Here is a 16,458-nt window from a genome sequence, read left to right on the forward strand (position 1 = left end):
AGGGATGGAAGAAGGCCTTTGGCTAACTCTTTTCCTTTTATGTATAAATATATTTTATATGCATAATAAAAGATATTAGTAGTATTGAAAAATAAAAGGAATCGAATGGCATACAAACTAAATAGTTACCGAACTTCGACAGTTTCTCTATATGGTATGAGCGTCGTGGTATAATTCGAGGTCCAGTCATTATTTTTTGTTAAAGTTTTATATGGTATTAACTGATAAATTTACAATTTTATTGTGTGATTGGAATGTACAGTTAATTATAATTAGTTCCAACGAAATCAAATATACATATAACATTAAAAATTGAACAATACCTATCACTAATGAAAGAATAAAATAATTCATTAAAACCAAAAAAAAAAATATCAATTTCAATAAAAATTTAAACGAGAAATTCCGTAAGATTCCAGACGCAACCTTATTTAGATAGGAAAATATCGCTTTTCCTGTAGAACAGCAAATAAGGAACTCGCGTTCCCTGGGGTTTCAATACGTCCTCATTTTGCACGGTCTTGACCGAAGAATCGTCGTACCTAATCCAGCAATTGTAGCCGACGTGGAAGGCATCGGTCACGTAGTGTCCAATGTTGGCATTTTTGCCTTCATGGTAAACGACGGCGAATAGCTTGTATTGTCTCTCTGTTGGAGACTGTGTTTCCGACGATATCAAAGTCGAATCAAACTTCAAGTCGAATTCAAAATCAAAAGCCTTGATAATCTTCGTGCAACGGTAGTTAATGTATTTGAAAAACTTCAGATGCAAAATAAGGATAACGGCAAGTTTGCAGAGCGTAATTTGTTCCCACGCTTCGACCTTCTCGTTTGTTTTCGACGAAGTCACTTCCTCTAAAATGTTCTTGGAGACAAGTACCTTAAGCGCTTCTCTGACGGTCTTCACTTTCTCAATGTTGAGTGGCAGGGTGAGGAAAGGCTGGGTATTCTCAGTAATGTGGTCAGACCCGGTACATTATCCTTTTCTTCAGCTGTTCAGATTGACTTCGTGAAGACTATGCAAGCAGAACGTTGCTGAATTCAGTTGAATGATCACTTCGAGTTTCGAGGTGCTGGTGCAGGTTAGACCGAGACTGCACGAAACGTATTGAGGACGTAAGTATTAGGTTCCCGGAAAGACCCACACCCCAAATCGGTACGACCAATTAGCCTTACATATTTTCTGCTGACAGGACTTGATAGGATAATGGATGGACATATCAGGAGGGTAGCATTATATGCAAACCAGCATATGGACAGATTTAGCATTAAACAACCTTGTTGAAGAAATCTCCCACTACCTGAATCTATAGGATTGTCTCTGGCTAGGAAGGGTATAGAATCAACCATAACTGGCTGGATTTATGCCATGCTAGTAAACAGAACTGCATCTACGACTCTTCAAGGCGAGGCATCAGGTTCAGGGTTACCAGGAGCTGCCCTCTCTCCCCTTTTGTGGTCGCTCCTGGCGGATAGTCTGCTTGATGCCCTCGACAGAAAAAAAGGTGATCTGCAAGCTTTTGCATCCTGGCAAGGTCCACGTTGGAAAGGGTAGCTTGTAATAATCTCCAAAGCGCGTTGGACGTTGTTCACAGTTGGTGCCTGAGGGAGCAGATTATGTCTGTCAACCCCAGCAAAACTGTGTTAATCCCCTTCACCAAGAGGAGAAAATTGGACGATCTAACGCCACTTTCCCTCAATGGTTAGGCCATTCCATTTGGAACGGAAGTGAAATATCTTGGCATTGTCCTTGATAAAAGACTCACCTGGAACGCTCACTTGGAAAAAGTTTTATACAACGCCAGACTATGGATATGTCGAAGGATTTGTGGTAAAACTTGGGGTTTTGGTCCCAAACAAATCCATTGCATTTATGTGATGATTGCCAGACCAATGATCACTGCATACACATGGATTCCACAAATCAATTCAATGCAGAGTGCAACAGATTGGTTGACACTGGAAGTCACAGCATTCTGCTTTATAAAGTACTATTCCCGAGTAGGAAGGACTGGATCCTTCGGGAGGAGGAAATATTTGGAGCAAATAGTTGTTGGTTGGTTCCAAAACATCTTCCGGTTCTGGTGCAGGTGTTTTCAGTCGCAGACCCAGGACAGAGCTATCTACCTGCCTAGGAATTTATGCGACTGTATTTCAAGCGGAAATTTACGACACTCCTTGATAGGAAGACCTAACAGATTGTCTCTGGTGGAGGGTGCTGCAAGCGGCCCATTGGACCAGAACCTGCCATTGGCATCGCTTTGGGCTTTGCCAAACAAACACTGAAAACCTGGATGGCAAAAAGATTTAAGGACTTCTCTGGCAGAAGTCCAAAGCGTTTATTCACCCTTGGAAGCTTGATACCAAACAGATGTTGGACTACAGTAGAGATGAACTACGATGTCTAACAGGCCTTCTTACAGGTCACTGTCATTTGAATCACCGTGTTAGGAATCACACGTTAAAAGGTAAGACCTCGTTAATCCTTAGCTCGCACAAGTTTCGACTTTTGAGGGTTGTCGTTCGTAGGGGTGCGACAGCTGGTTAACGGAAAAACAGACTTTAAACAGATATGAAGAGACTTGGACTGTCGGAAGACAGGGTGTGTCGCCTCTGTCTGGAAAATGATGAAACAGCAGATCATATACTTTGTGCCTGCCCCGCTGGGGACCGAATCAGGTTCTTAGAGTTCGGCAGATCCGTACTCTCACCATCTGACCTGAAAGACCACTCACCATACAGCTAATCGGCTTCGTTAAAAAGCTGGGTTTATTTGGTCGAGTGTGAATAGGTGTGAGCCACAATAAACCCTTGTTGGTTGCGGTGGAGGTTCGAATAGACCCACTCACCTAGACCTACCTACCCTTTGAGAATTCAGTTTGTATATTCACTGAGACCAACCTGAGACTTTCGCTTCATCATCAGAAAACTGATATCTTGATGTCCGTCACTGCGATCCTGAATGCGGTCCTGTCTATTCAGAATATCATATTCACGATATGCCTCAGTAAAATATAAAATAGGCTAACAAACAAAAATTGGCGATTGAAATATTTTTATTTTTTCCACTTGAGAGCATTCTCTGTTATCATATCAGTTTAACGACCTGCAGGCAAAAAATTATACAGGCCCTACAGGTGTATTCGGTCCATACATACGAGGCCTGTTGAAAAAATAAGGCGAATTTAAGTTTTTTTCGGAAAATATCATTCATTTATCAATTCATAATTAGTCAAAATAGTTCTCTTCAGATTCAATATACGTTTTTTCCAATCCTCGAAGCAATTTTTGGTATGTCCTCGAAGCGAATCGGTTTTTATTCCCTTGATCGTCATGACACACCGCCCTTTCATGGGTCTCTTCAATCATGGGAACAGAAGAAAGTCACAGGGGGACAAATCTGGTGAATACGATGGCTGAGGAATGATTACGGTGATGTTTTTTCTGACTCGGATTAGAATCACCGCGGGCGGGTTGGTTGTTCTTGTTCATCTTTCACTGCCTGAACCACTGTGCATGCTGTTTTCGGCGAGTGCACTTGGGATGTGTGGGTTGAGCAAACCGGCTATCGTATGCCTGCTTCCACGTAGCCCCGCTGGATACGGGAATGAAATAATCACTTGTGGTTCTTGTTATTCCCTAACTGAATGGCATCCCAACGGTGGCTTAATCCTAAGGTGTGTGTATCCGTGCCGAAAGGATGAATGACACTGAGCCTATCAGCTGTCTCCACGGAACCTTCGAGATACCGGGCGGCCTCTCGTCGTAGCATCACCTTGTCACGGTAATGCGGGGCTCTGCCGTGATTGACCTTTTTTCTCTAGCTACTCATAGTTATTTGAACGACCCAAAGAAAGTATTGCACTCTCAACTTCAGCCTCCGCTACAGGGTTGGAAATATTTGTTGTGATAACTTTCATAGCTGTCGTTAGAATGCTATTGAATAGTTAATAACGAAAATCAACATTAAAATTTTGTTTGCGCCTGGTAAATAACTAATTTGTAAATGGATCGACGATAAGAAGGAAGTTTAACGAACATTTACGGTGAAAAAACATTATTCCTTTTCCCTATCATTATAAAAATAGAAGTCGGTTCGTTTTTTTAACCTAACAACTGAAATATATAAGTGTAACGCTGATCGAAACAGTGTTGGATATTTTTTCCAAGTGGCCATGGGAAAAATGTGTGTTAGCAAGTATTTTTCGTTATATCTCCTTCTTTTCGTTCTACCGTCATTCAAGGAGGCTGCACGGATTTTGGGAGTGATAACTTATCCTGCTCACAGCCACGAATCATTCTACAAGCCAATCTGGAGGGAACTTTCTCTGCGAGGACACCAAGTAACAGTCATATCATCGGAAAATATAAAGGACCCGTCGCTGGTTAATCTCACAGAAATAGACATCAGTTTCACTAAAGATCTACTGAAAAATGCTAACGTCCTTGCTACGCTTCCGGCAAACGGATTTCTCTTTCAGAAATATTATGGGATCAAAATCTATTACAGACCTTAGTCGAAGCCCAGCTTGGATCTGAAGAAGTTCAGAAGCTGATCAAAGACCCGGAGGAGCATTTCGATTTGGTGATTGTGGAGGAAGTTTGGCCCCTCATACATGCGTTTGGTGCTAGATTCAAATCACCAGTAATAAGTGAGTAAAATAAAAATTAACTACTCGTGTATGAATGGGTAGAAAAATAGTATATTTGACCAAACAGGTCATTTTAAGAAATAAGCCTGAGACACGTCGATTTTTGATGTTAATTTACCGTATTTTCAAATAATAATCTAATATACAGGGTGAATTACGTTCGAGTAATGACGTCACCGTCATATTTTTTAAATGGAACACCCCCATTTTGTCTCAATTTTCGGATTACTCTAGCTGAGCTGATTCCAAAAATGTATCATATGTTGATTCCAATTGGTACAGGGTGGACAAAAATACAGTAGTTTTATGTGTGCTAATAAAGTAACGCGTAACATTCTTTATTAGGTAAATTAACAATATTATCAAAAATACTTATTGTCTAGCGGCAATTAGTTTAAATGTAACACCCCGTAGTTTGCTACATGTTTAGAGTAATAAAAATGAGCTGTTTCCAAACATGTTTGGTACTTGTGGTCTAGCAGACAGAATATGAAAGAAATTATTTCTTATCTACATCTATAAAAAACATAGTCGTCTAGTTTTTTGTGAAATATCATTATTTGTTTAGTAATTTATTGATGTTCAGTGACAGTTTAGTACTACAATATTTTTGGTATTCGTGAATACTCGAATGATTGCTTAGATTTAATTGGAAGTAGAAATGGAGTTGAGTGTAACACAAAGAATTGAAATACTTATGATGATTGGGTAAGGAGACAGATCGCGAACTCAGATGGAAGTGTGCAATTTGTTTAATGATAAATATCCAGAAAGACCTATAACGCGTTCAACAATCAGTAAGCTGGAAACAAAATTTCGAGAAACTGGTACGGTTGCAAATGTACGCAAATCAGGTCGTCCCCTGCAAATGCTGATACAGCATTAGATGTTTTACTGAGTTTTGAAGAAGATGCGCACACTTCTGTTCGTAAAATCGGTGTTGGCAAAACAACGGTACACAAACTATTGAAGCTTGAAAAATGGCATCCTTATAAAATCAAACTTGTGCAAGATTTAAACGAAGATGATCCCGATAGACGACTCCAATTTTGCGAAGAAATGATGGATAAATGTCACCGAGACCCTCTCTTGATACAAAACATTATTTTTTCTCCTCACCATTCACGTTGAATGGTGAGGTTAACCGTCAGAATTGTAGATACTGGGCAAAAGAAAACCCCCACTGGATGCGTGAGCATCATACACAATACCCTCAAAAGGTAAATGTATGGGCTGGAATTGTACGAAATCGAATCATTGGACCCTATTTTATCGAAGGTAATTTAAACGGGGCAAAGTACCTTGAGTTTTTAAGGGGGTATCTCGTACCTACTTTACGTAATTTATTTCCCAGCAGACGTAATCCTGGAGGTTTTGATGAAAGTTTATGGTTTCAACAGGATGGTGCACCTCCACATTATGCTGTAGATGTTAGAAGGTACGTAGATGAAATTTTTCCGAACAGGTGGATTGATAGACGTGGACCCACTGAATGGCCAGCGAGGTCACCAGATTTAAATCCTTTGGATTATTTTCTGTGGGGCCATCTGAAGAATGTTATTTATAAAACGAAACCAGCAAATATTGAAGATGTACAAGTGAAAATTCGAACAGAAATAAACAATATCACGCAAGAAACCATACACAAGGTTCAACAAGAATTTTTACACCGTTTGGGTTACTGTCAAATACAGCAAGGGCTGCAGTTCGAACATTTAATATAAAGTCATGTATTCCAGCATATTCTGTCCGCTAGACAATAAGTATTTTTGATAATATTGTTAATTTACCTAATAAAGAATGTTACGCGTTACTTTATTAGCACACATACAACTACTGTATTTTTGTCCACCCTGTACCAATTGGAATCAACATGTGATACATTTTTGGAATCAGCTCAGCTAGAGTAATCCAAAAATTGAGGCAAAATGGGGGTGTTCCATTTGAAAAAAATGACGGTGACGTCATTACTCGAACGTAATTCACCCTGTATATTAGATTATTATTTTAAAATACGGTAAATTAACATCAAAAATCGACGTGTTCCAGGATTATTTCTTAAAATGACCTGTTTAGCTAAAAATGAATTTGTTCCATACTTTACGGACACAGTGTATGTATAAAACATAGTGATGAAACCAGCACTGGTATAATCGAAGTAAACGATATTGTGCATATTTGAAGTTGTCGACACTCTCAAAGGCCAAAAAAAAAACAATACATAGAGAGCCGAACTAGTCCAAGTGGACTGTAGACTTGGCGGTTCCTATTGGATAATTTTAACTAACCGAGTTTTATGTTTGGCTGTAGAGTCACAAAATTACATTTGAAGTCATGTTATGGTGACGAATAGAAATCGGGAATGCGGTGATGGTTATCGCCGTCGTGTTCAGTTCAGGAACTGATCGTGATCTGAGTGTTGAAATTCGATATTGGTGCGGTCATAATTACATAAAATTTTGGTTATCTGTTTGAAATGTGGCGTCTTGGACAGGTATTAATAATAACGAGTGTGATAACAACGCAGACTTTTTCCAGTGTAGTGATTTCAATAGCGATGGTGAACAATGCGAAAAAGAGATACCAATGAATGAGATTAGGTTGCATTTGAATATTGAAACACAGAGAGTACGTTTCAATAAATATAATAGTCTACATCTCAAGTTTGGTTTCGAGGGAAACAAACTATTACAAGCAACATCAGATTTGACGAAATTTTTTTCTCAACTGTACGTAAAATAGTCAAAACAAGCCTTATGAACGTAAGAAGCGATGTAATACAGGATTACCAAAACCTTTAGATGTTGAATTGAAGGGGTTATATTTTTAGGAGTGATTAATTTTTTGGGAAAGAAAGTTTTTGGCTTTCTTCTACTCCATCTGATACAAAAACAAGGGATGAGAGAATCTTCCAAAGAAAGGAATGAAGTAATCAAATTGATTACTTCCACCAACACTGACATAAAAAACTTGGCAAGTTGACTTGGGTGTCACACCGATAGGTGGTTCCACTTATGTTTCGCTTGCGTTTACGCAGCTATTTTTATCAAGTACTTTCTTGGTTTTTCTCATTTTGTCTTCAATCGAGGACCGCCTGCCCGTACTGACGATGCCCAATAGGCTGACATAGCTGTTTACCGGTGGCTCTTAAATTGAAATCAATATGGGAATGATCAAAAAGTACTTATCTATTCATTTTTTGATTTTCATTGAATTATTTTCCAGCAGCTTGACTGCATTAACCTTTCTAGATTTCATATCATTTCTAGAAACATGTGGATTCGTTTTCCGATGGCATTTCAGGTTAGCTTCCCAAATTCCTGCTACCGCAGTTGTCGGTTGATTGATCAAACCACCAACACTGACATAAAAACTTGGCAAGTTGACTTGGATGTCACACCAATAGGTGGTTCCACTTATGTTTCGCTTGCGTTTACGCAGCTATTTTTATCAAGTACTTTCTTGGTTTTTCTCATTTTGTCTTCAATCGAGGACCGCCTGCCCGGTACTGACGATGCCCAATAGGCTGAAACAGCTGTCTACCGGTGGCTCTTAAATTGAAATCAATATGGGGATGATCAAAAAGTACTTATCTATTTATATATATATATATATATATATATATATATATATATATATATAATATATATATATTATATATATATATATATATATATATATATATATATATGCAGTCAAGCTGCTGGAAAATAATTCCATGGCAAGTTGATTTGGGTGTCACACCAATAGGTGGTTCCACTTATGTTTCGTTTGCGTTTACGCAGTTATTTTTATCAAGTACTTTTCTCAGTTTTTCACATTTTGTCTTCGATCGAGGACCGCTTGCCCGGTACTGACGTAGCTCCCTAACTATATTATTGAAGGAGAGCTGTTGGAAGGTAGGTTGCACTATATCGTTTACTTGAACTATACCAGCAGCAGCCGCAGTGTTCAGTTCCATTTTTACTTCAACCTTTTGTTGACCGTACTGAATTCACTTCAAGGGATGGTTTAACCAGTAAAATCAGTAGTACCTATGTGCATTTCTTTAATGTCCCCCCCTTTTATTTTTTGTATTGGTCAACTCAAAAAATTGAAATTGTAGTTAATGAAATTAATGCATGAATACTTCATTTTGAAGTGAAATTGATAGATGGAAATTTCGAAATGGCGACTGGGCCCCATCTGGAAAAAAAAAAACTGAATAGAAAGGGGGTTTTGTTACAAATAATTTTGAAGCTCCTGACGAATACTTCACAACCTAGAATATGAAGTCAATATCTTATGGCGGAACATTTAATAATTTCCTGAAGACAAACACATTAACATCGATATTTCTAGAAATATTCCTTTTTATCTGTCGTATGGCAATTCCAACAACCCGATAAGGTTTGTTAAGTTATTTTTTGTTTATAAAAACGACAAAAAATGTCAGTACGACAATGAACATCATTGTTCAGTTAGATTATTCTCATTTAGTTTTCGGTTTTATTAGTAGAAAAGTACCAAGTCAACAATCTCTAAAATGGTCAATTCTCGTCCATTGGAAGAAAAAATTGAACCATTTCCAAATTCCAATTCTTTTCAGGTATTTCGTCTTTCTCACCCTTCCTCCACTCCCACGACAATATGGGCAACCCTACGCACCCCGTCTATCCTGATACGATGATGACATTTGGAAACGACTACAGCATTACCTACAGATTGAAGGGATTTCTGTACAACCTGTGGTTAAGAGGTCTCTTCTATTGGTATATCATGCCGAAGGAAGATAAATTGGCAAGGAAGTATTTTGGAAATGATATTCCGTATCTTGGTGAAGTCTACAAAAATACTAGCCTGTTCTTAGTCAATGTCAACCCGATTATGGGCATTCCCAGAGCGAATGTACCTAATGTGATCGAAATCAATCAGGTTCATATTCAAGAAAAAAAACCGTTACCAAAGGTAAGAAAAATGAATGAAACGTTGTGTATCTTCGACAAACGGAACATAGTCCACGTTAACACGGTTACTGATATTTCACGAATCTTTTCAACAACACCAGCTTCAATCATTCATATGATTCTTTATATATTTTTCGACAAACACTTTTTGAACTATATATTTTCAGGACCTCCAAGAGTTTTTGGACTCGTCCGAAAATGGAGCCATTTATTTCAGTCTGGGTTCTTCCGTAAACAGCAGCAATTTGGATTCAAGAATCACCAATACTCTGAGCCAAGCTTTCTCAGAACTACCTTATAACGTACTGTGGAAAAGAGAAATTGATGATTTAGCCAACAAACCCGATAATGTTCTCATCAGGAAATGGCTACCGCAGCAGGATATTTTAGGTCGGTATCTATTATCGCACCCTTATATCTTCATTCTATTCACCAGATTATAATTAGTAAAAATCAAATCGAAGTCAAAACGATTAAAAAAGAAGTATTGGTAATGAGTGATTTTTTGCTGGTATCTTATTGGCAACACTGTTTTGACAGATCACGCATGAATCGTGTCTTGTGTCATTGTCAAACTTGTTCAGTTTGGTTTATAATTTAACCATGAATCGACGTACAAATGAACAACACTTGCAAATTATTGAATTTTATTATCAAAATTCATGCTCAGCGAAGAAAGTGCATCGTGCACTTCTTCCAATGTATTGGCAGTTTCGTCGGCTTACTGAGGGAGCTATTCGGAAGCTTGTGTCTAAATTTCGAACCCAGTTTACATTATTGAACATTGAACCACCAACACGCATGTGTAGAGTGAGGACCGAAGGAAATATTGCAGCTGTATTCGCCAGTGTTCGTGATGACCGTGAAATGTCGATTCGCCTCCGTTCGCAGCAATTGGGCCTCTGTTACTCTACTACGTGGAAAATTTTGCGAAAGGATATGGGTGTGATACAGCTGGTGCAAGAATTGAAGCCACACGACCTCCCACAACGTCTTTCATTTGGTGAATAGGCGCTGGCAAAGTTGGAGGAAGATCCACATTTTTATCGAAAAATTGTGTTCAGCGACGAGGCTCATTTCTGGTTGAATGGATACCTTAACAAGCAAAATTTCCGCATCTGGAGTGAAGGCCAGCCACTAGCATTGTAAGAGCTACGGATGCATTCCGGAAAAGTCATTGTTTGGTGTGGATTTTGGGTCGGTGGCATCATCGGGCCGTACTTCTTCAAAGACGACAATGGCCGGAACGTTATTGTGAATGGCGAGCACTACCGTGTGATGATTGACGACTTTTTGTTGCCCAAAATAGAAGAATTGGACATGCCTGACATGTGGTTTCAACAAGACGGTGCCACATGCCACATGACACGCGAAACAATGGCCCAATTAAGAGCCGCCTTCGGTGAACAGTTTATCTACGTTTGGGGCCCGTCAATTGGCCGCCTAGATCGTGTGATTTAACGCTTTTGGATCATTTCTTGTGGGGTAACGTTAAGGCTCATGTCTACAGGGATGAACCTGCAACGACTGACGCTCTGGAAGCCAATATTGAATCATTTATACGTGAAATACAGGTCGATATGTTAGAGAGAGTGTGCCAAAATTGGACTTTGCGCATGGGCCATCTATAGCGGAGCCGCGGACAACATTTGCATGGAATCATCTCCAAACATTGAATTATATTGATCATTCGATCAATTCCAATAAAGATTTCATCAATTTTTTCGAAATTTTTGTATTGTTTTGTAAATCAAATCCTATACCTCTTGAAAAATCACCCGTTAAATGATATTTCTGATGTCTAAAAATCACTCAGTTGTTCATCTGTTAGAACGATATTTCTGCATCCCTACGGATCAATTTTCAAGTTAGCATCAAGTCAAAAGTATTTCCTGCAAATCACTCCTAAATTCTGTAGGAATTTCTTGTAGGCCATCCGAAAGTCAAGGTATTCGTCACCCAAGGAGGTCTGCAATCAATTGAGGAAGCCATCTACAATGAGGTACCAATGGTTGGAATACCGTTAATCGTCGACCAACCGCTTAATATTGAAATCATTTCCGACAAAGGCATAGCTGTGGGTCTGAACTCCGAAACAATGACGAAAGACGATGTGAAGAAAGCAATCATAGAAGTGGCTGAGAATGAAAGGTGAGTTTTCACTCAATACTCGTATGTCTTCAATGCAACATTCATAGGAGTCATCGCTCTGTGAAGTAGCCTCCAATCTCTCCTGATCTCGTGCCTTTTGGAATTTTTGTCTTCTGATACCAATGTCTGTTTGCTTGTCTGGTCGTCAGTGGTGCCATCAGTACCACACCGTCAGCGGCCATGGAGATCCTTCTAGATCTAACTCCTCTCCACATTTTTCTGAAGAGAGAGGCTAGATGGTCTGCATATAGAATTGTACACATTGCCAATTGCACAAATCGATTTAATACAGAGTGCAATAGACTGTTGGTTGACACTGGAAGTACTGTTCCCGAGTAGAGAGGACTGGGTCCCCCGGGAGAAGGAACCCGCCTGGGAACCTCTGCGATTGTTCTTGAAGCGAAAATTTACTCTATTGAATTGTATGCGGAGAAATTGGAAGAATCCAATCTCATACACAAGTCACTAAAAATATTCTCGGACAGTCAAGCGGTGTTGCAAGCTCTTGGCTCCTACCAAGCAACGTTTAAATTGGTAGAAAATTGCCAAAAACGACTATCCTCGATAGGAAGACTTAACAGATTGTCTCTGGTTTGGATTTCTGGCCATACTGGCCTGGAAGGCAATGAAGCTGCCGACTTCCTAGCAAAGGAGGGTGCTGCAAGCAGCTCCATCGGAGTAGAACCTGTCATTGGCATCGCCAATGGCTCTGCCACACAAAGATTGAACACCTGGATGACAAGAAGATTTATGGACTTCTGGCAGAATCTTCCAGGATTGGCCCACTCCAAGGCGTTTACTCCACCTTCGAAGTTTGATTCCAAACAGTTGTTGGACTACAGTAGGGATGTATCACGATGTCTAACAGGCCTCCTTACAGGTCACTGTCATTTGAACCATCATATGCAGCGACTCGGACTGTCGGAACACAGTGTGTGTCGCCTCTGTTCGGAAAATGATGAAAGGGCGGGGCACATACTTTGTGCCTGCCCCACCGAGGTCCGAATCAGGTTTTTAGAGTTCGGTAGAGCCATACTATCACCATCTGACCTGAAAGATCACTCACCATACAAACTAATCGGCTTCGTTAAGAAGCTGGGTTTATTTGGTCGATATGAATGGGTGTGAACCACAATAAACCCTTGCGGATTGCGGTAGAGGGTCGAATAGACCCATTCACTTTGGACTTAAGCTAACCTGTTTGCTAGTGATGTGCTATAGATATGTGACTCCATTTCCATGACAATATTCATCTGAGGATTAACAAACAAGTAACAAATTTATTACAATCTATACTTATGAATGCGAAAGTCACTCATATAACACTCATTCATTTCTGTTTCTCCAGACTGGTAAGTATGTAGGTTCGTTTATGTTGTAGATGTGAAATAAGATTTTTTAATATTTCAGCTGGGGCGCCAGCCGTGGAGAAAAAGGGGCGTTCATAAACAAAATTATCTCTTCATCACTGTTTCTCCATGAACTTAAATTTCCGGTGGGTGAATTTAATTTGGTATCAGTATTGTACCCGTGCACCCGGGGCTGATCGATAGTTTTTCATCATAACACAAACATATAGAAATGTTCAATGAATCGTTTTCCTATGATATATTTTCTTATTAGTCAATGGGCTATGCTTGAAGACTGGCAGTAAACAAATCTAAAGCAAATGGAACTTCAAACGTTCAAGCCAGTCTCTATATACCTACACAGTAGGTTTAATGGACTGACGCCTATCAGAAAACAACTACTCCCCTGGCTAATACCACGAAGGGCGTTGGATTATATCAGACAGGCGTCAGTGCAGGAATCTTCACAGAAAATGTCCTGCATATGCAATTGGCAATACAACTGAAAGAGTCGACCTTCAATTATGGAACGGGCACACTTGCAGACCGGTTTCGGGCTTATTAGCCACTCATCAGTGCAAGATAGTGACCATCATCGACCTAAAGTCAATGATATTCCACAATTGAAAATCGGAATTCTTTCAGAGTATTTCATTCCTCTTCCTGTCTGATATAATCCAACGCCCTTCGTGGTATTAGCCAGGGGAGTAGTTGTTTTCTGATAGGCGTCAGTCCATTAAACCTACTGTGTAGGTATATAGAGACTGGCTTGAACGTTTGAAGTTCCATTTGCTTTAGATTTGTTTACTGCCAGTCTTCAAGCATAGCCCATTGACTAATAAGAAAGTTTTTATTCCTTATTTAGAGGAATCGGGCAAATTACGGATGTGCAGTTGGTTAGTACCTCGTCCACTAGATGGAGTGACATTTTTGATGTTCGCTCCAACTTCGGAAGAGGAATGAAATACTCTGAAAGAATTCCGATTTTCAATTGTGGAATATCATTGACTTTAGGTCGATGATGGTCACTATCTTGCACTGATGAGTGGCTAATAAGCCTGAAACCGGTCTGCAAGTGTGCCCGTTCCATAATTGAAGGTCGACTCTTTCAGTTGTATTGCCAATTGCATATGCAGGACATTTTCTGTGAAGATTCCTGCACTGACCCCTGTCTGATATAATCCAACGCCCTTCGTGGTATTAGCCAGGGGAGTAGTTGTTTTCTGATAGGCGTCAGTCCATTAAACCTACTGTGTAGGTATATAGAGACTGGCTTGAACGTTTGAAGTTCCATTTGCTTTAGATTTGTTTACTGCCAGTCTTCAAGCATAGCCCATTGACTAATAAGAAAGTTTTTATTCCTTATTTAGAGGAATCGGGCAAATTACGGATGTGCAGTTGGTTAGTACCTCGTCCACTAGATGGAGTGACATTTTTGATGTTCGCTCCAACTTCGGAAGAGGAATGAAATACTCTGAAAGAATTCCGATTTTCAATTGTGGAATATCATTGACTTTAGGTCGATGATGGTCACTATCTTGCACTGATGAGTGGCTAATAAGCCCGAAACCGGTCTGCAAGTGTGCCCGTTCCATAACTGAAGGTCGACTCTTTCAGTTGTATTGCCAATTGCATATGCAGGACATTTTCTGTGAAGATTCCTGCACTGACGCCTGTCTGATATAATCCAACGCCCTTCGTGGTATTAGCCAGAGGAGTAGTTGTTTTCTGATAGGCGTCAGTCCATTAAACCTACTGTGTAGGTATATAGAGACTGGCTTGAACGTTTGAAGTTCCATTTGCTTTAGATTTCCTATGATATATTATATTTTTCTTTCGCATCTATGAACATGATCACAATAAAAAATATATCCACTGCTGTTTTTCTTCAACATCTCAAAACAAAATTTTCTATTCGTAGGTATAAAGAAAAAGTGAGGGAAGCAGCTGCAATCCTCAAAGATCAACCTTTGAAGGGAGTGGATAAGGCCATTTATTGGATCGAGTACATCCTCAGACACAAAGGAGCGAAACACCTCCGTAGTCCCGCTGCTGATATGCCCTTCTACGAGTATTTCATGTTGGATGTCATTGTGGTCTTGATAGTTATCTGCCTCTCATGCGTTTTTCTTGTCACTGGATTGTATGGGTTGATTAGGAATATGAAGAGAAAAAATAAAATCAAGAAGAACTGAATTTCACTTCATTTTCTTGTTATTCAAATTTCGATTTGTGGTTGGCATTTTGCATCTAAGTTGCCATGTCAAACTCTGTCCAAAAGGGTCTTATTATAAACATTTCCTAAATGTGATTTAACAAACAGAAACGTTACTTTACACATAGATATATTCATATAATATTTTCGAAAGTTAGTCGCCTGAGTGATTTGGTGATTTTGATCAATTATCTTCAGTTATTATGTTAGAAATATGTTTTTATACTATTCACGAGTTTTCAAATACAAAAATGTGATTTGCTACTCTGTGTATTTTCCTTGTCCATTCTTGTATATGTATTTTGTTTTGTTTTCTGTCAATATAAGGAAATGAATAAAATTTGAAATAACTACTTTTATATGCAGATTGGATTATATGAAAAACACGTTTTCTATTCAGTGTGTACACCTTATTTTACAATGATGTGAAAATGTATAAACATCTGGCCAAGCTACTCTAAAGAGACAAATATCAACCCAATCAATACAGAAAAATAATCAATGAATTTTTGAGTAGTGAACCCTGTTATAGTTTGACTAAGTTCCATACCGTGCGTGTTTAATGTGTGTATTTGTTTCAACCATTGTTTGTTGTTTTTATTCAGTGTTTTTTATACTTTAGTTTAGTGTACACTAAATTTTGTTTATATTTTTATATTCATCGGACATTTATGTATTTCATTCATACTTACTTACTAGCTTTGTCAACAAGATTTTGTCTCATTATTATTATTAAAAAGAAAAAACCGTCACAGGAGCATACTAAGCATCATCACTTGACAAGCTGAAGGCAGAACTTATGGAAAAAACAGCTACATTTGCAGAAAAAATAATACATCGTGGCATACCTCAGCGGTAGCCATGGCGAAAATCTACGAATCACGGTTTGAACTGCTTGACCATCCGCCTCACCCACCAGATCTAGTCCCAAGCGACTTCTTTTTGTTTCCTCATCTAAAACTTGCGCTCGGAGGACAGGAACTTTCGTCAAATGAAGAGGCTATAACCTTCGTGAACAATTATTTTGCAGAGAAAAATACCGAGTACTATTTGAACGGGTTACATACATTGAGTATCGCTGAAAGAGTTAAAAGTCAAGAGGAAATTCTATCATGGAATCATCTTCAAAGTTCTTTGCTCATTCA

At 39.1% G+C, this 16,458-nt stretch overlaps 1 protein-coding gene across 1 annotated transcript; it reads left to right on the top strand.

Moving 5' to 3' along the window:
- Window positions 1–4,441: 4,441 nt before the first annotated feature.
- LOC111517685 (UDP-glucosyltransferase 2) lies at window positions 4,442–15,575 on the top strand (the record flags this gene model as incomplete). The annotated part of the gene is made up of 5 exons (XM_023173906.2): window positions 4,442–4,652; window positions 9,241–9,599; window positions 9,766–9,988; window positions 11,530–11,749; window positions 15,020–15,575. Coding segments are annotated over 5 exons (1,287 nt in total), but the record flags the coding sequence as incomplete, so codon positions are not given.
- Window positions 15,576–16,458: the final 883 nt, after the last annotated feature.

The sequence above is a fragment of the Leptinotarsa decemlineata genome, unplaced genomic scaffold (assembly GCF_025532065.1).
Source record: "Leptinotarsa decemlineata unplaced genomic scaffold, Ldec_3_MD MMD2_P_RNA_scaffold_12, whole genome shotgun sequence".
Classification (NCBI taxonomy): Eukaryota; Metazoa; Arthropoda; class Insecta; order Coleoptera; family Chrysomelidae; genus Leptinotarsa; species Leptinotarsa decemlineata.